The sequence below is a fragment of the Cydia pomonella genome, chromosome 12, assembly GCF_033807575.1.
Source record: "Cydia pomonella isolate Wapato2018A chromosome 12, ilCydPomo1, whole genome shotgun sequence".
In the NCBI taxonomy this organism is placed as follows: Eukaryota; Metazoa; Arthropoda; class Insecta; order Lepidoptera; family Tortricidae; genus Cydia; species Cydia pomonella.
Genome location: NC_084714.1, coordinates 11,225,357 through 11,248,026, shown reverse-complemented (window position 1 = coordinate 11,248,026; position 22,670 = coordinate 11,225,357). Strand labels below are relative to the sequence as shown.

General features: G+C 37.2%; 2 protein-coding genes across 2 annotated transcripts in view; one reads left to right on the top strand and one right to left on the bottom strand.

The window, feature by feature from the left end:
* Window positions 1-22,670, top strand: part of LOC133523573 (UBA-like domain-containing protein 1) — a 136,791-nt gene that overhangs the window by 51,816 nt on the left and 62,305 nt on the right. The gene's annotated exons all lie outside the window — the stretch shown is intronic.
* Window positions 1-22,670, bottom strand: part of LOC133523564 (uncharacterized) — a 94,923-nt gene that overhangs the window by 43,678 nt on the left and 28,575 nt on the right. Inside the window, exons 4-6 of the mRNA XM_061859218.1 lie at window positions 17,994-18,175; window positions 17,430-17,573; window positions 8,946-9,111 (exon numbers count right to left, since the gene is read on the bottom strand). Of these exons, the coding sequence (XP_061715202.1) occupies window positions 8,946-9,111; window positions 17,430-17,573; window positions 17,994-18,175 (492 nt within the window). The remainder of the gene's footprint in view (window positions 1-8,945; window positions 9,112-17,429; window positions 17,574-17,993; window positions 18,176-22,670) is intronic.

Genomic DNA, 22,670 nt, shown 5'->3' with positions numbered 1-22,670 from the left:
GATGTAGGTACTATGTACATTATTATGAATTTAATTATTTTGGATTACGAATATCCATAACGAATAATAAAGACGTGAGTCATGCGCTGAAAGACTAACAAACTATATGTGGCGGCATTTGATAGATTGATGAATTCGTTGCATTTCAGTTGTTGGATCGAAAATCGTATGCAATTATCAGTGACCTCTGTAGAGCATGTGTGGGCTGAGCTTAAGAATTTTATGAGAATAGAATAGAATTTAAGATACACCAGAAGAATTAACGCGACTTTTTTAATTTTACCCGAGTGGAGCTGGCTTCTACTTCTAAGTAACCTTACAAACTTTTATTAAAGCGCTTATTAACCATGTCTCCTCTGAGTAACACTTATTTAAATAAATACATCTTTTCAAGCTTTACTTCACACAGAGGTCCTAAGGTTCTCGGGTACACGCACGACGCTATGTCCAGCATCTGCGTTGTACGCTATAGCGATAACGCTCCGTTCGGCGTCTAGACGATAGTCATGCGTCCATGAAACCAAGGCCTAACAATCACACACCTATGAAGTACGATTATATAATATATAAGTTGCGATTACTTACAGACGTCGCATATATGTGTATATATGTGTTACTCAGAGTGCCGTATGTTGAGTCACCAATTCTCATAACTATATGGTATATTTTTTCTTAGACTAGTTTTCGTTTCTTATATCGTTTAGCATTCAACAGATAGTTGGGTAAATCAAATTCAATAGGATAAATGGTGAGTGAGCACGCTCAGCCAATGGGTTTTTAATATATTTCTGCACAAAGGGGGCTCGCAAAAATATTTAGGAACCTAACCAATAAGTGTAAAAATTCCTCCCGCTACGGCCGAGGCACGCGTGCTTGTTTTGGCTGAGAACGTTTACATTAATATATGCTTCGCTTTCCAATTTCAGACGCGTTCATTTTTACCGCACCCTGACACAAGACGTTAATTTATTAAACTTCGTGGGACGAAATTTGAGAGGAAATGTGCTTACACTTTACTAAGTGCATTATGTGCTTACACTTTACTAAGTGAAAATGAAACGATGCCCGACTTTCGATGGATTGCGGGATTTTGAGGTATTGGATAATGCCTCATATTCTATGTATAACCCCGTTCCTCATCAGTTCCAAATATCTTAAGAAACAGGAATAAAATGTGAGAACCTGGTTGAAAAATCTATAACCTGTTTACAGTATACGTAATTACACATACCTTGACATACAAAGTTTAAATCTTTAAATTCAATGCTTTTCGTCGAACGATGTTCGTCAAAATGTATCTTATTACTATGTAGTATATATTTGAATATCAGTAAATCTATTCTATTGGTGTACTACTGTACGTTGTATACAATATAACACCAAGATGGTACATACTATATGCACTGAACACTTCGGACAGTTCAGTTGAGTTTTATTACTTTAAATTAGTATACTAAATGTTTTTTTTTAATCCATTAAACGTGCCTAAAACATTAGTATGTTTTGCCCGCGCTAAAATTCTACCTGATTCGTAGATTCGTTCATTGTTTAAGGTTGCATCATACATAGCATAGACGCATATAAGAAAATAAATTTTGGTAACAAATATAAAACATATTCTATCATTGAAAATACTGTACTCGACTCTACGCTCCATTTTGAACAAATTATGAGGTATTTAGAAGATAGTGGTATAATAGAACTAATAAAATATTACGTGAACTTCTAGTATACTTCTATTAGCTCGACAATAGACATACACGTTGTATCTATAGTCATGCATGTCGCTTGTAAATTCGAATTTGTCCACGATTTTGGAAATCCGAAATATACATAGGTATAAGATTTTATTCAAAATTTCATAGAGCGGATACGAGGTCAAAACACTACTTGATTTATTCATATTCATATATACATAACGCAAACGCTTCTTAATCAAATTGAGGTATTTGCGTAGCATAATAGATACTTTAGTGAATTGACGCGAAAACAGTGCAAATTTACGATCTATGCCGACAATACAAATGCACTTCTGCCGTCTGAAGGCAAACTCCTAGAGCAACTGCGATAATTGGAATCATAAAGTTTGATTGCTGTCACGGAGCAACATAAGTATTCTATTATCTTTGTCGTCCACTCTGCTTGTTTACCACAATAACCAAACGATAACTTTATAATAATGCTGTCCCAAACCGGATGAGTAGGTACATTACATAATTTGATTGCAACCAGTCTGTAAGACCGGATTGGGTGCATCGACCGCTGACTCGTACCACTGATTTTTGTAAATTAAAAATAAAAACTTGCAAAAAGAATCACGACTTATAACGCCGTTCACATAACGGAACAAATTGCTGAGTATACGTGGGTCAAAAACGGGCAAAACGTTGAAACATTGGACACATTACTGCAATAAAATATACGTACTACGATACGGACATAAAGTACCTACAGTTCCTGGTGAAGGCGCAATGACTTTGAAATTTTCACGTGATGCCAGTTGTGGATAAATAAGTAATTATTTTTTGAGGACAATGAATTTAAATGGTCGTTAATGTAGCAAAATATCTTTGACTTAAATAATTATACCTCTTGTAGATAAACAACGTTTTGACATACCCGTAGCTTTAAACAAGTCTAAATAATTAATAGGTACTCGAGTATAGTGATACCTTCTATAAAGAAAGCATGAACTTCATAATTTAAAAGGTAACTCGGTTTTATTTTATTATTCCAAGTCGCTCTATATCCAATATACCCATTACCTATTTACTTGCTTTTTTTTTTCAAGTGTACATCTGTAACTTACAGGTAACATGCCAAAGGGTTACAAGATGAATAACGAGATCTACAAGCAATGCATAATAAATATAGCTGGAGTTCTAATACTCAGCTCATAACTTAATTGAAGAAGTAAGTTATACAAGAGCCACAATGCGGCACGTCCTGGCAGCCACTAATTACGCCGCAACTCGGTTTGACGTTACAGCACGTACGAGCCCCGGACCCGACATGGCAGCTAACAACCATCTCAACCAGCCGACAAAAACTGAACGTCTAAAATTATCTATTGAATTACATTTATCAAAGAACAAGGTTCCGACAATAAAATTGGAAACAATCACCATAACATTCGATAAATGTTTTTGTTTTCTTAACCGTCTTATTTCGTTAAATGGCCTGAGAACTTATTATACACTGTTTTTTATTTGCATTCGTGATTTGTAAGATAGACTCTTGTCAAAATATGATAGATCTATTGGAAAAAACATGATAGAAAAATAATATATTAAGTTTCCAGTGAAAAAGATGCCTATTATTGGGTCGAGAGTTTCAACAACTAGTTATAAGTTCACAAACTGCCCGTTGGTCACTGACGATGTCGATCGGAATAATAATATCGACTCGCTTTAAACGCCTTGGGCAAACCAATGAACCGACTGGTATTACAATCAAAAGAGGTAAAGAAAATTTAATATACGCCCAAGCTAACCACAATATTGTCAGAAACTTCGACGAATTGTGTTCGATCGAGTATAATCGTATGTACCTGTCGGTACCTACATTATTTTCGTTTTTGCTAGGTGAAATATATAACAGCTCAATACAATTAATATCTAGTTTTAAATTAAACTTGAGATTAAAATACTTTTCGTTGGTAGGTATATAATTACGCCAAGTCACAGCTTCGTGGTTAATTAATTATGAAAATTATCTTATCTCTTCTGAATTTCCAAAGTTTTCCAGGTTGTCGGTAACTTTTATCATTAAGCGTGGGAAGGTGTGGTAAACTTGATTCATGGTTGAAGAAAATTAATGACTATTAACATTATGCAAAGTATTGATATTAGAAAGAGTAGTTGATAGATTCTATAAACGTGGTAGATGCTTGTGGTTATGACTTATTACAATTCAAAGCAAGCTGCATCTTAATGTAGAAACCCTCTAACATTCTAACCGCCTACAGGGCACCTTAGGCTGGTCCAGATAGGTAATAAAGGTCTAGTAAAAGTTTCGTGGTTTTCGAGATAATCGAACTTGTGTGTTTTTTAATAGCTGGCACCTTACTTAACTTCAGTCGCCACTCACCACCTAAGCCAATCTTTATTTGTAAAGATGTAAATAGCATGTGTTACACCATTTTAGAATCAGTATTAGATAAAGTATTTTATACCTTTTTTAATCACCACCAGTGATCGGAACTATGGGAGTAAAACTTTAACAAAACTTATCAAGCGGACGTAAAAAGAGTGCTTATAGCCTTAAAAATATTCGAATATCTATGAATGTAAATATTTTTATGGCTGTAAGTACTATACTATTCCTATCCCTATGGACATGAGTATTTTTAGGGCTGTATATGCACTATTTTATGTCCGCTTAACAAGTTTTGTTAAAGTTTTACTCCCATAGTTCCGATCACTGATCACCACAAGTGATTTAAAATATCTTGTTACTTTCGTTGACTTTAACGACCGACTACAGGTCACAAACTAAGAGATTTCTCGTCCTGTTTGATTTTTATGAACGTGTGTTAGAGTTTTATGGTAATAAAACAAAAATAAATTAAAAAATAAAGAAACTTTTTCAAAATCATTAGTACTGATTCTTAAATGGTAGGTATATAACACGTGCGTTTTACATCAAAGAGGTGGCCTAGATGGTGATTAAAGTGCAGTAAGGTAAGGTATTAAAAAAATCAGAAAAAGTCGCTTATCTCAAAAACCATGAAACTTTTACTAGACCTATAAGTGCATTATCTGGACCAACCTAAGGTGCTCTGTCGCTGGTTAGAATGTTATCCATTAATTATTGGGCACACTGTATACAAATGTATAGCTGAAACTCATTTACTACGTTTTTCTTTTGGGGGCACCAAAGTACCTTTTCCTACTCCTCTACTGTTATCTATCATTTATGCATTCATTAACACGAATATAAGAACATCCATAAAAGATTTCGAGAAAAGTCTATATTGTCTATTCCTCATAAAAGCTCTTGTGCTTTTATACGCTATAACGTTATTGCGATTAATGGCTACCAACCTAACAAAACCAAAACGAATACGGTTTTAAACTAAGTGCATTGATGCCAACTTACAAAATATTCATTTGGTTGCATAGTAAAAATAATTACTTCATAAGTCAGAAACACGCATGTGACACCCGTAATATAGCAACACCCATAGACTACGAAGACCGTTTAGCGTTGCTTGTTAGTCTCCGTAGGCTACGGTGGCCAAAATTGAGAAAAAACTGTCCAAAAAATTAATTTAGCAAGTAGCAAGTACCAGGGCCTCATGAGTTACGAGGAGGTGTCGCCGACCGGCCGGCCGCGGCCCGGGGCGGGCCGGGCGCGTAACAAGGTATGCTCGCGCGTCTTGGCTATATACTTTTGCTGTAATTTGTTTACCTAAATCAAGATTTATTTTTGTTGACTCGTAGGAAAAATATTGTATGCAACGTTGTATAAGTAGGTCAAAAAATTCTCGTGGCGTATTCCTTTACAATGTTCGCCTACGCCTTCGGCTCCGGCTCACATTGTAACTCACGCCACTCGCCTTTTTTTACCCTTCTTATACAACTGTTGCATAAAATACTATTATGCACTACACCTCGTGTCTGTAACAGGCGACTTTTGCTCATAATTTATACCTTCACTTTAAGACACTCATAAATAATTCGTTGAACTATTAAAGTGTGGTACGCTTGATGAATACAAGCTGCCCACGAGGAACCCAAGAGATTTTAACCACGCATTTCTGAGGCCAAAATAAGGAAAAAATGTTTTATGAGTTTAGGTCATTTTTACAAAAAAAAACTGTAAATTTTTTTTTCGAATTTTTGTATGTATTTGTACATAAAAACAACGCTATTTGTAAAACTGTAACTCAAAAAGAATTTGAACTTTTTTTTGTAAAACCAATTTTTTGCAAAGTGTGTCGCTTTTTAGGGTTCCGTAGCCAAATGGCATAAAACGGAACCCTTATAATTTCGCCATGTCCGTCTGTCTGTCTGTCTGTCTGTCTGTCCGAGGCTTTGCTCCGTGGTCGTTAGTGCTAGAAAGCTGAAATTGGGCATGGATATATAAATCAATAAAGCCGACAAAGTCGTACAATAAAATCTAAAAATTTAATTTTTTTTAGGGTACCTCCCCTACACGTAAAGTGGAGGTGACATTTTTTTTTTCGCTTCAACCCTAGAGTGTGGGGTATCGTTGGAAAGGTCTTTCAAAACTAATAGGGGTTTTCAAGAAACATTTTTTGATAAAGTGAATATATTCGGAGATAATCGCTCCGAAAGAAAAAAAAAATGTGTCCCCCCCCCTCTAACTTTTGAATCATAGGTCCAAAAAATATGAAAAAAATCGTGGAAGTAGAACTTAAGAAAGACATTAAATTAAAACTATAGCGGACATGATCAGTTTAGCTGTTTTTGAGTTATCGCAAAAAGTTTTCCCTTCATAGTAAAAAGCCTTATTTTAATTAGGTACTGATTATGCAAATTTGCCTATTTGTTTAACTCAGGTGAAAGGTACCGTTTCATCCCTTGGTTAACAATTTACTATACTTTAAGCTCCAGTTTAGCTTATTGTGGCGGAAGAGTAACTACGGAACCCTACACTGAGCGTGGCCCGACATGCTCTTGGCCGGTTATTGACACTTGAAACAATAGAACTTGACGACCGGTCTGGCCTAGTGGATATGAAGCCGATGGCGATGGTCCCGGGTTCGAATTCCGGTAAGCGCATTTATTTGTGTGATGAACACAGATATTTGTTCCTAACATGGATGTTTTCTATGTATAGAAGTATGTATTTATCTATATACGTATGTATATCGTCGCCTAGTACTCATAGTATAAATTATACAAGCTTTTCTTAGTTTGGGACTAAGTCGAGCTGTGTAAGCTTGTCCCCAAATATTTATTTTGTTTGTTGATCCGGATATAAATGATGGGAGCTTCATGTGATAATGTGATTGTACTGGCAACCACAACATACCGGTACACACACATGGAACCTCAACGTGCATTGGAATACAAGAGCCTCTAATCAATGAAAGAATTCGTTTGCAGTTTTAAATTATTGTATTCTAAATCATTGCAATGAAAACTGAAATCCAGTGGCATTTGGTGTGCAGTTGCGTAATGCATATGAAATTTGTAGGTACTTAAATATTGCATTATCCTTAATTATGTTATGTATAACAACATAAATAAATAGTAGATTGCTAACCAAGGGCCGAAAGGCACCCATTTCTGACGAGGTAGATAGTTTGGCGCTCGAACGCACTGAGAGCGCCAATAGTCCGAGACTGAAATGGCGCCCGAGTTAACACTCTATTTTTCATTTCGAATACGAGGAAAGTAAAATACATGTGCAACAACAACAAGGAAATGCCGCCAGCATCCTTGGTACAATGCCTCAAGGGCCTATTTTAGATATAAGCTAGTTATAGGTAATCATCTGTATATAACGAATGTGGTATATTGTTATTGTAAATAAATAATAATAAAATGCATGTGCATTTAAAAACACGGCTAAGTTTAAACTTAGCCTTAGTAGTATTTATTGAGAGTAGGTACTTTCAATTAACAACTTAGGTAAAAATATCGTTATTTATGGAATAGGGAGTTCATTACCAGAATGGAAATTGTACAAGAGCAAAGCATTTAAAAGCAAAATTTGAATTGCTTGTCGTAAGTAAAGTACAGTGCTCTAGAGCAGAAACATGTCATTTCTGCACACTTTTAATAACAATAACGACCCACTTTCAAAGCATGAGAAATGAAAATTGTATTTACTTAGCACATTTTTCACATTTGATACTGATTATATTAATACCAACAAGAGCGATATACGATTTTTTGTTACCTCGAGTTTTGCAAATTTAATTAGCTATAATATATGAGATGTAACACCTCTGGAGTTGCAGGCGTCCAGAGGCTACGGTGACTGCTTACCATCAGGCGGACCGTATGCTTGTTTGCCACCGAAGTAGTATAAAAAAAAAGAGATGTTTTGTAGAGTAGAGAGCGTTTATTCCTAGCAGAATAAATAAAGAAGAAAACAACAAGCAACAAAACATAACATATCATTTAAGTCACGAAATGGTCCCGACACACCATGGTGCTAGCCTGGCTGGGCTAGCGCTGGTCTTCCGTCGGGGCCATGACCGTGTGCAGGACGAAACGAAACACAATATTTAAAAAAATGACACATCATTAGTATAACAAACAAATTAGAAAGTAAAGATGTAACTTAAGTAGCTTTTTTGTCGTATAAGTATTTAGTGCATATGATGATCTTAAAGAACGGCCCATGATCAAGAGACGTAATATTGTGCAGAATCGCGACTAGGAAGAAACAATAATGGCATGAGCGTCGAATATTCCAACCGAAGCACGAGCGACAAGAAAATCTTTATTTACCCCAATACACGTGTTGTGATATGTTTTCCCGATTTCGTAGGTAATTGAAAAGTTAATATAAGCACCTACTTCTCGTGTATGGGTCGAGCTAACAACCCTGCGGGATGCTCGAGTATATCACTTGATTTACGACGAAGGAAAACGTCGTGAAATCCCATTACCTTTTTATTTTCCTTTTCACGGGCGCATGTGACATGTGACGAGTGCTCCAGCAATTATTCTTTTACAACTATCCGCACACAGTACAGAAAAAAAGAAATGTTGTCTTTACGTAAAAATGAGAGGAATTTATAAAGAAATATGAAAAACTCCTAGCTCGGCTTCCTCGGCTTCGTATTATCGTTTGATAATAAGTACTCCATTTCCATTATTTGTGTTGGGATTTAAGTACTTAAGCTGTTTTCGGTGACTTAGGTTGCCAGTTTTTGTCGGCCACCATAGTAGGTACATAATACTATATACATACACCTATAGGCTTAGGCACAGGGTCTCATAAAAGCAAAGTGTACTTACCGGTAGGGGGAAGGGTCCACGGTGCTGCGGGGTCATGGGGGCGAAGGGCATGCGGGGCTCCGGCGCGGGCATGGGGCGCTCGGGCTGCGGCCGCAGCGGCAGCCTCACGGGCCCGGACAGCGGGAACGCGAACACCTGCGATTGCGGGTCTGGGAAGTTCATTGCCCTGGAACAAAACCGTTACGTCAGTTGAGATGTTCAAAAAGTCGAAAATGAAACGTGTTTTTTTTATTTATTCAATCAATTAAGCATTTACATTAAAAAAGTGACATTTGATAAAGTGGAACTGCTGATGACGACCAGACCGGAACTCCTTAATGATACGTTTAACACGTTTGGTGGTATGTCTTCTTCGTTAAGTTTGTTCAGCAAATTAGCTTTTTAGAAAAAAAATTGTCAAGGTCGAGTTCTGATGATAGATTCCTTGAGGAGTTTGGTGAACTATTCATAAAGACCAGAATGGAACTCCTTCATGAAAACTATTTATTGTAATTGTTATGAGACGCACTATGGTCGTAAATCGTAAATTATTTGAGTGACATTAGGAATTATTCTGTGAAGCAAACTGTAAAGTCGATTTTTTCGTTTTTAGGGTTACAAAAGGTGCTACTCTTATGGTGCGACTCTGTCCGTTCGTCTGTCTGTCTGTTTCATGGCTAAATATCTCGAGAACCTCTTAAACTATCGATTTGAAATTTGGAATAGTTATGAACAATGTGAAAAAATGATTTTAGAAGGAAAATGTGAAAAAAAAAACCATCCCTCCCTTATCTCCGAAGTTTTTCGAAGAAAAACTATGACATTTTAACATTACTATAAATTTTACATCAGACCTCTATCTTGGTAACATTTTTTTAATTAATAAAAAACATTTCCGCATTCAGTTTGCAATTTAACCAACTTTCTATTAGATTACATTAATGACACCTTTTTTAAAATAAAAAAACAATTTTTGAAATCGGTTCACACTATTCAAAATTATCCTCGAAAACCAACATACGAGCTCAAATTAGTTAAACAATCTGCCCATATGGTGTTGTAGGTACAATTACAATTATACTTACAATTAGTTTAGTATACGTACTTCTGATGAAAAGTCTTTCACCTTTATAGTTACACGAGATAATTCAAAGTTTGTAGGGAACCCTCGGTGCGCTAGTAAAACGAACTTGCACATGACCGGTTTTTTTTTTCAATACAGATTATATTAGTGACGGTTATGGTCGGCATGGTCTGCCTACTGATGTATACGAGTATAATAATATTATATACTAATAGGTATTGATTATATTCACATAACAATGTATCAGTATGTATGATGGTTTTATACACTGACTGGGATTGTCAAACTTTGAGCCTCGTTCCTACTTTTATAGTAAACTCTGTTTTTATATTCCAGATACTTAAATAAAATTGACAGGCCAGTTGGACATGTTGGAAAAATTTACCCGGCATTTTAATATTTAGGATGTGGAAAAAATAAAGTACTAATTACAGTTGGTCCTTGATCTGATACACGTTTTCACCATCGCAATACACAAGTTAATGGAAGTCAAATTGTAATATTCGGTAATGGACATTCTATCATACCTATATATGTCGTCAGTATTTATTTGCTATCAAATTACTTACTAAGTGTACTGAAACTAATGGATGTTTTACAGTTGTCATTAGAAATCCATTAACGCAAAACATGTATGGTTTCTACACTTTCTACCATGCCATGTTGTGTTAGTTGTCTGCTTAGTAGTATCAGCTACACCATTCTGGCCGCTTGATTGTATATGTCTATTTGCGTAGGTACCTAGGTACCTATTTTATTTCTCTGCGCTATTGCAAAAACTTTAATATTTTATTAGTTTGCCTATAAATTAAGACAATTATATGGAAGATATTTAATAACAAATGATGATGAGTTTTCCAAGAGCCGGTAAGATAAGACCGGCTTACTGGTCCATTGAAAATTAACATATACCTATTTTTTTAACCATTTTCATGATTTGATCCCCTTTGTATATATCCCCTTATAATGGCTTCGGTAGAGTCACGAGCTGCAGTTTGAAAAACGCTTAGGTATTAGCATACAATCGTAAACTTAGTGTATAATAATATGAGACGTGCGATTTATCCTTGAAAACTGTAATGCGTCTTTAACAAGATAGGTCTACAATTTGCTCAGAGTTTTAGCGGAAATATGAGAAACTACCGATGGAACTACCTCGAAATGGGTCGCCTTCTTAGGAGCAGAATTGAAATAGGTACACATATAACAGCACTAACATACCTGAGTAACCAGACTAATTTTCCTGGGTGAATCACTGGATTAAATAAGAGTACTACAAATGTAATGTAGGTTTTAGATCAGGGAAGATTAGATTTTTTTATAATAATATTTTTAACATCCAGGCGCTACCCGCGCACAGGCCAGTGCTGCTGCCGATCAGGCCCAACTACTCAAGCGACGCATATACTCATCTTTACTGCAAGACTACGAGTTTGCGGCGCTTGCAGTGGACACAATGGGTCCCTGGTCGGCGGATATGCATGTTTTCATGAGAGCCCTGTCGACTCGGCTGTTCGACGCCTCGGGAGACCGTAGTACTGACGCTTAACTCTCCCAGCGTATATCGCCGGCAATACAGAGAGGTAAAGCGCCCAGCGATGGGGTTAATGGCGCGGGCAAACTTGGCCGGGGTATTCTTTTACATACGCTGGCGGGGTGTCCAGCGTAGGCGGAGCAGCAGGCCGCACTCGTGGCCGTAGTGGAAACCAACCTTTCCTTGCCAGCAGTGGTAAAAGCCATGGTTTAGTGGGGAGAGGCGATGGGAGGCGGTGGCCTACTTCTGTGAGCACGTGGTGGCGCAGAAGGAGGCGGCGGAGCGCGGCAGGAAGGATCTGGCCTCTCAGCCAATGCGCCGCAAGCGCGTGGGGCAGCGGCGGTTGGCATACGACCGCCGGTTACCTCCATAAGGGTATCTGTGGGCGGTAGGCTCGGGGACGTCTGTCGCCTACACTTAGGTCTCTGCGTGGGCGGGCACGGCGTTCCTGGGACCTCGCTGTATAGCAGTGAGGCGACAACAAATGGGCTTTCGTGTTTTAACCCCATATGGAAGTACCACATAACCATCCCAGACCCGGCCCTCTGCCCTGCTTATCGCAAACGCAGTAATCACATGAGAAAACTCATGCAATTGTTTGTCTTGTTCTTCTTTATTAAGGTCTTTATTAAAAACGTTTTTTTTTTTATGCAAGTACAGTCAGCATCAAAAGTAACGGATCAAAGAAGATTTCAAAAGTATCTACCATTCTGCTTAACAAAATGTGGTGGTTATATATGTAGAACAATTAAGACGGTAAAAGGTATACTTTTGAATGTAAATTTTAGAGATTTGTCTATATTTGGAAAAGTTATCCGGAACATCAGATACTTTTGGCGCGTTGTTTCATCCGCTACTATTGATGCTGACTGTACAAGAACTGCATCTACGATGAGCAAGGCAGCCCTGTGCCTGGTTGGTTTGCGTAACGCATTCGCCGTCTATAAAAAAAGACTGCGTTTCGAACAAAGCTGTTCGAAGATGCGAGGGATGTGTTTTTCACGAACCAATGCGCTTCATTAACCGCAGCGGTAGCGAAAATCTTCGTTTTAACTCGAGCATTTTGCGTTCATGTGTATATCGAGATGTTATCTACAGGTTGCAATTCTTAATGGATTCTCGTAAAAATTTGTGACCAGACTACCTATATAATTGGTTACTAAGTTCTGTTGCCAATTTTCACGGAATAAAAGGAAATAGATATGCATTTTTAATTATTAATATATACAGTTGTAAAGCTTATTTATAAGTGATAAGCTTATACAACCTACTAAACATTGTTGTTCTGATTTTGCATAATTCCATAGCAATCGGAAAAATGGAGTAACAGAACACGTCAAAAGTACGCTCCTTTTTTCTTAAAAATTATATGATTTTAGCAGTCAATGTATGATACGATTGTTTCGTAGTTATGTTTCACGACGTTCGTATTTACGCCCGGGTGACGTATAGTACATTTCAATCATTTCCAAAAAGGAAGAAGGTTCTATTCGAAAAGTTTCTTCATTTTCGCGTGCCCACGTGAAAATACTCGTACAAACTATACAGTTTTTAGGGTTCCGTAGCCAAATGGCAAAAAAACGGAACCCTTATAGATTCGTCATATCCGTCTGTCTGTCCGATTATGTCACAGCCACTTTTTCTTTTATTCATCAAAGGCTAAACATGACCTATTTTGAACCACCGAGTTTGTAGGTATCGTTGTTGTCAATAATATCTATGGACGTCATAACTCAAGGATTTAGTATAAAGAGGTTGGAAAACGTTTGACCTCAAAAAATATTGTATGTAAACATTTAAATTTCAAATAAAAATAAACACACATACCTAAACCTTAAGAACCTTTATATTGGCACCGGTAAACATATTTTTCGCAGTAATTGTATTTTTTTAAATCTCTAGTTTGCTTCAGTAATAAAGGTGTAAGTTACTATACTCTGTATCTTGAGGTATTAAATAAAAGTAAACAATTTGTAAATTTTCGGATAGTTATCACATTTATTTATTTAAACTTTATTGCACAAAAGAAAACTATTCGTACAAAAGGCGAACTTAATGCCAAAAGGCATTCTCTGCCAGTCAACCTTAAGGTAAAGCAGAGAGATTAACCAACCAAATACAAAACCGCCCGGATCTGTCACTGAACGACATGACTTTAACCTACATTATTTGATCATGTAATGCTTTCATCTACCCTCAACTAGCTTAAGACGAAAGAGGAGGAAATCACCTATTCATACAATCGTAGTCCTCATTTTCCTCTCTAGATATTAACATTATTAAAAAAACGTTGACACAATTTGTTGTATATCAACCACAGCTATTTATGCCCCTACGTTTCTTTTTTTTAAATTGATATAAGAGTTAGGAGCATTTAAACATTTTTATGAAATCTGTTTTTCGCTCCTTATTTTTACAATAATCAAAGAATCAAAAAAAGTCAAACGTAAGGGCATAGCTATGGCTAACACGCAACAAACTATCTAAAAATATTTCTTCTTTCCTATCCGCAGGGCAGCTTGTGGCGAGCTGTTGGGGAGTAACGACCCCACGGACCCGAGTACTCCCGAGAGTCGGTCAGGGTCTCCGTCTCCGGCGTGTTTTCGTCGGTCGGAGTGGACTCCAAGGGGACCCGCAGGACTCTCAGCTCTGCTGGCTTGCCTTCATTGGCCGACCAGAGAGGAGTCGTTAGAGCTAAATGCTCCAGGGGTGGAAGTGAAAACTTGCATAAGACGCGAGTTGGCACAGTGGCTGTTATCAGCCACTGGGTAGAAAGCGGCGTACACCTCTCGACACCCCTGAGCCGCTCACACCGGTGTTGCTCCTGGTCGTCTTCACGACGGCATTTTCAGGGGCCCATCTAGTGGACGGCGAGTCACCGCCTGCCTCGGTAACTAGTGAAAACATTGTTATGGCAGGTGTCCGAACCTCTTTGCAATAACCCAGTCTCATTGTCCTCCCAAACTTCAATCCATAGACCGTTATACTGTTCACTTTTACTACAATAGTCCCAATGCCTGCTGCGACCAGTTCATGCGTGTTTATTGTTGAGCCTGTAAACGGGTTCCAGCAGGCGTTCTACATGACATTAAAGCTCTCCAAGAGGCCTCTACGTGTTGGATCTATATCCCCACGCAAGCCTATCAAAAGACAGAGAGGAAAGAGAGGAAAATTAGTACTACGTTTGTATGGAGAAACGGCCGTCCTCTTTCCTCTTAAGGAGCCATTTGAGGGAAGATTTTGTGTACCTAAGTATTTAAACAAAGATACAGAGTTTATAGTAAGTAGAAATAGCGTCAAGAGAGGAGTTTGAGGTTTCAGAGAGAAATCAAAGCAAAACCTAATGGTTGCAATAAACGCTAACTCTGGCTACAATCTGCCTACAATTCCATTGGTTACAATCTGCCTTCTTAAATACAACATTCGGACAAGAATAGATATTTACACTGGAGACCCTGTTTACCCCTAATTAATTATTGGTTAATATCTGTGTTTTACGGTTCTGTACTCGAAGTGTGCCAAACAGAATTGAGACATGCATTTTATATGTATATTTAGACATTCTAAAACTCCTCCCTTCCCTACCAGTTGGCTAAAAAATGGCCCAGCTCAAGCTTTACTCTCCCGGTCAATGCCTTTATCTCCAATAGTAATGTACCTATGGAAGGTTATACCGAATATCATTGGGGACCAGCCGTCTAGAGGAGAAACGCAAATTTGACCTTTTATGGACTTCATTTTAAATCGATACAATAGCTCATCTCATAGATATGCATATAAATCTGTTTGTAAAACACTGTATAAATCGAAAGAAAGTTTTTATACTAATACCCACTTCTTGAGCTCGTTTTTAAACTGATATTAGTAGTTTAGTTACTAGTAAGTTTTAGTACCTACACAAGCTGTCAAAAGGGTTTCTATGACAAAACACAGAATTTTTGAGAAATTCTCACTATCTTAAGAGGGAAGAATAGTTTTGTGATCCTATTCGGACGTACGTAAGTACATTGTTGATCAAATTTCCATTTTGGGAGAAAACGGTTTCCTTTGACTAACTTTGATTTTCCTTTCCTTTAACTTTGATTTTAATATCGATCGCTTCAACATAATATATTCTAGGTTAATACGTTTCTCTTTAAGAAAAATATATTGTTTTTATAAAATAAATGGCTTAATTCGACCAAGTTTTAATCACATTTTATACGTATCCGAAATGGAAATTTCATGAAATGTACGTACGTTCGGTTAGGATCGCAAAACTATTCTTCTCTCTTAACGTGCTCTTAAAGTTTGTCTTAAGTATTCTATTTTTAAGAGGTTTTGGTAATAAAATAATTTGCGTAAAATTTTAAGTAAAAAAAGCATAGGTAAGTAGGTTGCACTAGTTTTTACCAAAGTAAATGTTTATGAGTTTTTTTTATTGGAAGGAACTAATGGAAACCCTAGGCCTTGTTAGGACTAGGCTTTGTCAAGTGAGTTTGCAACCAGACTGTTAATGGTTCTATTATTATTATTGTGGTTTGTGGGCCTTTGAATGCCACGTCGACCAGGCATTGGTCTATTGTGACAGCCCTTTAAAGTTCATTACTGATGCCCGTTGAATCCAGGAAATTCCAGATTCTTTGGGCCGTAATGTTCTGTACCTCATAGGGTTGCAATACGTGCCGCCCTAGGTGGGTACTTCTTTTTGACATTAGTGGTCCACAGGAGCAGAGAATGTGCATTGCAGTCTCCTCTGACTCATGGCAGAACCTGCATGTCGCGTCTTGTTTCTTTCCGATTTGAAACATGTGTTTGTTCAATTTACAGTGTCCAGTCAAAATTCTGGTCACCGCGCAGACTTTGTGTCTTTTGAGCCCTAGAAGCTCCCTAGCATTTTTGCTGTTGAACCCTTTGATTAGAGCTTTCGAGTGTTCTTGTCCTTTTACGAACTTCCACCAATCGTTTGCCCTTATTTTTTCTAAATTGCTGAGCAGTGAATATGCATCCCGTTTTGTGATTCCACAGAATGGTTCTAAATATCTGTTTGCTTTGGTTCACAGCTGCACCCTAAGGAAGTAAGGAATTACCAAGATACCTGGCTGCGTAGTAGCCAACATGCCAATCGTTTACGCTCCGTAGCGAATGAAACGCAACTTTCACTGTCGCACTAATATCAAAGAGAACTTGAAATAGAGGTGGATTGTCAAAAAAAACTTTGTAGCCACAGCAAATATACTGCCATCTTTCGACACATGATTAAAACTTTTAGAACGCCATTTGACTTTGCTCCTTATTCTTTAATGATATGTGTCAAATTTGTTAAATATCAAAAAGTGGCGCCATCTAAATAATAGATCTAAGGCCAAAGGTATGGCGACATCGTTTCGAGCGATGGCGCCATAAGCTTTAGGCACAACGCCTGGTAAGATGGCGCCACATTTTTGATTTTAACACATATCAGTAAAAGAATAAAGATCAAAGTCAAATGGCTTATGGGGGTCCGAGCATAGTTCTAAAAGTTTTAATCATATGTCGAAAGATGGCAGTTAATTTACGTACGTTACACCTCTATTTCAAATTCTCTTTGCTAACATAGAAGAGTGATAGAGAGCCAGAAAGCGTCTCGTTATGCACTGCTGTCGTGGACAATAAACAGAATCAATGACTGGTGTGACGTACTAAGAAAAGCCCAACACAGTCTATTATAAAGCACTGATACCAATGCACAGACCGTTCCTCTAGACAACCATTCGTAAAAGAACTCGTCCAAAAAGATAAAGATGAGATTCAGGCTATTAAGTAAAAGTGTATTTCGAGAACCGGTGCCGGAACTGATTTTGTATGGACAACCAGTATGTACCGGGAGCCCAGCACACCCTAATTAAAATCTCTTCGTAACATGTACCTGGGTTCATCTCCGCCATGGCAGATGATGGCGATGCGCTCGGCCTGCGCGGCACGGGGGGCGAAGGCACCGAGGATGTTGAAGGGGAAGCGCCTTTCCATGGGGTCGTCGCGGCGGCGCTCCACCACGCAGTTCATGCGGCCCCTGTAATTTACATATTCCTCTTTATTAAGGTGCGATAATGAAGACGCAATCCAGGTGGCAGTCCAACCTTACCACCTGATCAACTTAATAAAAACGTTTACTTTACTTTAGGAGTCCTGAAATTTGCGGAGTCTAGAAGTCTCTGTGATTAATTTGGGCTAGTTTTTTATTCAATAATGAATAGGTATCTATTAATAATGTCAATAAAAAATATACATATAGGTATTAAAACTCCGGTGGAAATAAATTCGTAGCTTTGTGTGGATAGCGGCTGTCGTAATTACAATTCAAGTTAAGTATACACCTACCAAGTTTCGCCAAATCTTGGAAGCTAATCTTTTTTTGCCAGCTCTAAATAGTATTAACGCGTTTTTGTGCAAAAACAAAACAATGTAATTTGACGGGTAGATGTGTACTTACTTCTGGTTGTTGGCCAGGAAAGCGCCAGCGAGCTCGTCAAGGTCGAACTGGATGGGTAGCTTGAACATGGGTCGCACAGCATCCAAATCCTCGTCGTCTTCAGCCGAGCTGTCCGACTCGGAGCTGTCCTCACCTCCCTCAGAGTTCGGAGCATCGAACTTCGGATTGACATCGTCAATTTTCTGAAATACAAATGACATCAAGTATTTACTCGAACGAATGCCAAGGACCCAAAAGGTGGAAAAACCAGTCTCGATTAACACGTATGTCAGGCGTATAAAAACGACTGCATAAATAATTGTATTGTAAAACCACGTACAAGTCTCAGCAAGTACCTCTATCTGATTCACGACTACAATTTTGAAGTCGTGCATTGGTGCTTTATTTGTTCATTACTATAATATTAGCTAATTTTAACAATAAACATTTATTGAGTTTACGAAAACGATTTACCTACTTGATACCTGGCTAACATTAAATTAAAAGTCGCGCTTACGAAGTAAATTATTTGATATAATAATAAAAATAGATGCAATATAATTATATCAAGTGAAGACTACGGCGGTCTTCACATTAGATGCGAATTCGCACGTCGCTGCTGTGTGCGAGCGGGACATCGAATCGTGCATTGCGATATCACACTCATACACCGCATTACGAATTCGAATCAGTGTGATAGCTGCGTATTTGAAAAATAAATTAATTCGGTGTTTCACGGTCATTTTAGGTATCACGTTTCAGAATTCTAGTAAACTTATCAACCATCATAAATGTAGCTAGAGTCACACCAAGATAAGTTGGCAGCGATTTTGACAGCCCAGACAGTGCAAGTGTTATTTTAAACGTCAAACTTCTATGAAATTTAGACGTTTACTTAACACTTGCACAGGCTGGGCTATCAAAATCGTTGCCAACTTAGCTTGGTCTGACTCTGTTTAAATTTGCTATATTTTGAGAGTTTCTATAACTAGGTACCTTAACTTCATAAATATGTTGCTTGCTCAATGGTTTTCTGTTGCAAACACTTAAAATCGAAAGACAAAGAGCGTAAACAAACATCTCTATATCATAAAAAAACATGCATCAAATTGCATTAAACAGTCAATGAAACAGCATGAAACATGAACGCTAGATCTCGTTCTGTGCTGTTTGCTGGCCACAATGGCTCGGACATCCTGTCCGAACAATGCGCCCGCGCACCATTGTTCCCTCGCTCCTAAATATCACCCGCAATTAAATTGACACCGACTCTTATCACTTATCAAAATATTATCGGAGTCAATACGCTGCGAAATCATAGGTAATTTTTAGTTTTTTACATATTGGTGCGGGTTTTTACAAAAGGTAATCTATTTAATGTTTACTGTGTCTAAAATAACGTATGTATAGCCCGACCAAAAATATATGATCATTGTCAAGAGGGCACATTCTCACATATGAATAGAATAGAATAGAATTATTTTATTCGTAAACACAAACAAGACAAACAATAAATACTTATGGGGTGACAGTTTAGTATGAAAAATTTAGTTCCAATGAAATTCCGCAATATGGCGCGTGATCATATATTACTGGTCAGGTTTTAACAGCTTACATATATAGTAGAGCGCTGTAAGCGTCAGGCGTAGTACATACTACAAGGTAGTAAGGTTAATCATATAGCAATGAAAAATGATTTCCACTGGATTGCCAAATTTTCAGTCACATAATATACCTACTTATATTAAGGCTCATGAAAAAAAGGAAAGCCAAATTAATTACGGCTTCTCCACGAATATTTTTGACTCGCCGACTCTGTTATCAGAATCAGAATCAGATCATTTATTTGCTTTCACGTATACATACAAATAAAGTCATAAAATATACTCTAAAGTACTTACTTATACATGCTAAAATTGCTTATTCTAAGGTTATGTATATATGTAAGTTATGCATATTCAAATTATTAGGTACGTACATGTCATTCAATAAGACTAAATTTAAAAAATCATTACAATAATGTCAAGAGTAATCAATCAAGTGCATTCACGAAAAATCCATTAATTGTGTATTATATATGTAATGGTTTTGACAGCACAGATTGTGCAGGTGTTGTTTATACGTCATAATTTCACAGAAATTTGACGTTTATTTTAACACTTGCACAGTCTTGGCTATCAAAATCGCAGCAGACGTGTCTTGTTTTTATGTGTCCTAATCAGAGATCGGACAAATTTGCGTCATTGCTCGCAATAATGTGGACATGACTCCAAAATTAATCAAATATGTAATCATTTAATTAATTTCTTACTTGACTTAAATTTTAATTGCTAGTCAATAAATACAAAAGAGTGTTAAAGTATGGATTTATTAAAGAAAATAATCAGTATTTTTTCCAAATTTTCTGCAGTCAGTCTATGTCTTTTTATATCAAAAATATACTTAAGTGCTGAAAAACTCCGCTCGCACTCCACTGATGTTAATGAGGCAAACTTAAGTAGTTTTATAGGAATATTATTATTCCAGTATAATTCAGAGTTTATTTTCTGTTCTTTGTTTAGTTTATCCCGATTTTGAGGTTATCGCCCACAACTTAGAACAGAAAATAAACTCTGTATTATACTGGAATAATAATATTCCTATAAAACTACTTAAGTTTGCCCCATTAAATGATTACATATTTGATTAATTTTGGAGTCATGTCCACATTATTGCGAGCAATGACGCAAATTTGTCCGATCTCTGGTCCTAATTGAGAACATTCACGAATTCTAGGCGGAAAAATTCGCGGGCAGAGACTAGTATTAGTCTATTTCTAAGCTGGCTGCTACCACCACTTTCTAATAAATATCCACACGATCGATAAAAATAAGGAAGCAAACAGGCTTCTATTTCAATTATCCAATTAGGAATTTTCTTTTAAGTACATCGGTAGACGTCAGTCGTAACTGTGGTATATACTTACTTATGTAGGTAGTGAACGCAAATGGGCCGGTAAGACGAGGCTATCAAACGATAATTATGGTGTTGTTGGTCACGCGTTGGACGTTTTATCGACAGGTATCCACACACAAGTATAGTATCATGCAAGTGAGTAGCCGGAAATTGAGGAAGTTGAAGAATGGGAAAAGGGGTATAGAATGAGCAGCGCGTAATAAACGCGTTGACGAAGCATTCCATCAGCGTGTCGCTTCCCTAACGCTACTCTTTGAATTCAGTCCCTATCCGCTAAATACTAGAAAGTCGATTTTTGGCCAAACAATATTAAATATGAAATCACCAGGCTAAAATAGGTTTTAAATGAGATACAGCATTAGGTCAAAGACTGTCTAGTGACATTTTTCTTCGGATAGCCATCATATACCTCTAACATCGTTTTACCAAAACAGGAAAATGTATATTTAACTGCCATTTAAGCGTCAGCCTCTCAACGGCCATTTTTTTCTTATCTTGTTTCTAAATCTATACCTAAGTACCTACTAGTTATTAACAAAGCAATTTTTGTTTCCTTTTTATGTTAATTTCAAAACCACAAAACAAGGATAACCGTGCATAGTTGTAAACGGAGTTTTCCTTTTATATTCAAGTAAAAAAACTACTCTGCACAACCAGACTATATAGGTTTGACCCGGAAAATACCATTTTTTTTATTTATTTATTCTATAAAATATCTTACATTGAACTAAACAGAAAAGTGCAGTGAAACCCTGTCGGGTTTGTATCGACACTCCATTCGTGGATACTTTTTACATTACAAATAATTGTTGGGATACATAGGATAAATAAATATACATTATATAAAATTACGAATGAGTTAAGTACAGTCAAGGTATTAAATATCGATACGGAAAAAGAGACAAAAATATGTACACACTACCTTAATATATAGGCAATAAGGTCGTGTATACATATTTTTGGCACTTTGTCCGTATCGATATTTAATACCTTGACTGTACAAGAAATACATCGGCGGGTATAACTAAATAGCTCATACACAAGTAGGTGTAGGTACACAGTCCGGCCGGGCATTCCTTATCATATATTTTGTTCTATAATACACTCCCTTTTACGACAAGCTGAAACTTGAAAACTGAAGCCCTTTAAACTTACTTAGATGCAATGTAAGGGCGAGAAACACTGATGAATTATGTTAAGTATCACGCCGGCAGCTGCCATCCAGTTTTAATAAACTACGAATTCAGTTTAAGAGTTTGATGCATGTGGCTATTAGTGCTTAGGTTAATTATGATCCACATTTCAACGACATTCACGCATAAGGAGGGCAGTCTAGACCCTTGGGATATGAAAATTGAAGAGTTTTAGTGGCTTCATAATTATATAAAATATGTTAGGTTATTTATTGACAATTAAAACGCTAGTTATAAATAATGACGCAAGCCTCCAACCATTCATTACTCAAGTCTTTAATGAGAGAACATAACCACGTAAATATGCATTGTCTATGATAGTTAATAGGTACTTAACTAATAACTATCTTTGATTTAGGTATAATGCCATTATTTGTAAAGTGGAAATTCTCGTTGTTTCTGATATAGGTAAACTAAACTGGGAATTGTTAGTACTCAGGTGCACATTATTTTAGAGAAGTGGAATGTCTGTCCCTTTAAAATAAACTAAATAGCTGGTCTTCAGGGAATCCATTATCCAGATTTCACTGTTTAAAGCGGACCACCAAAC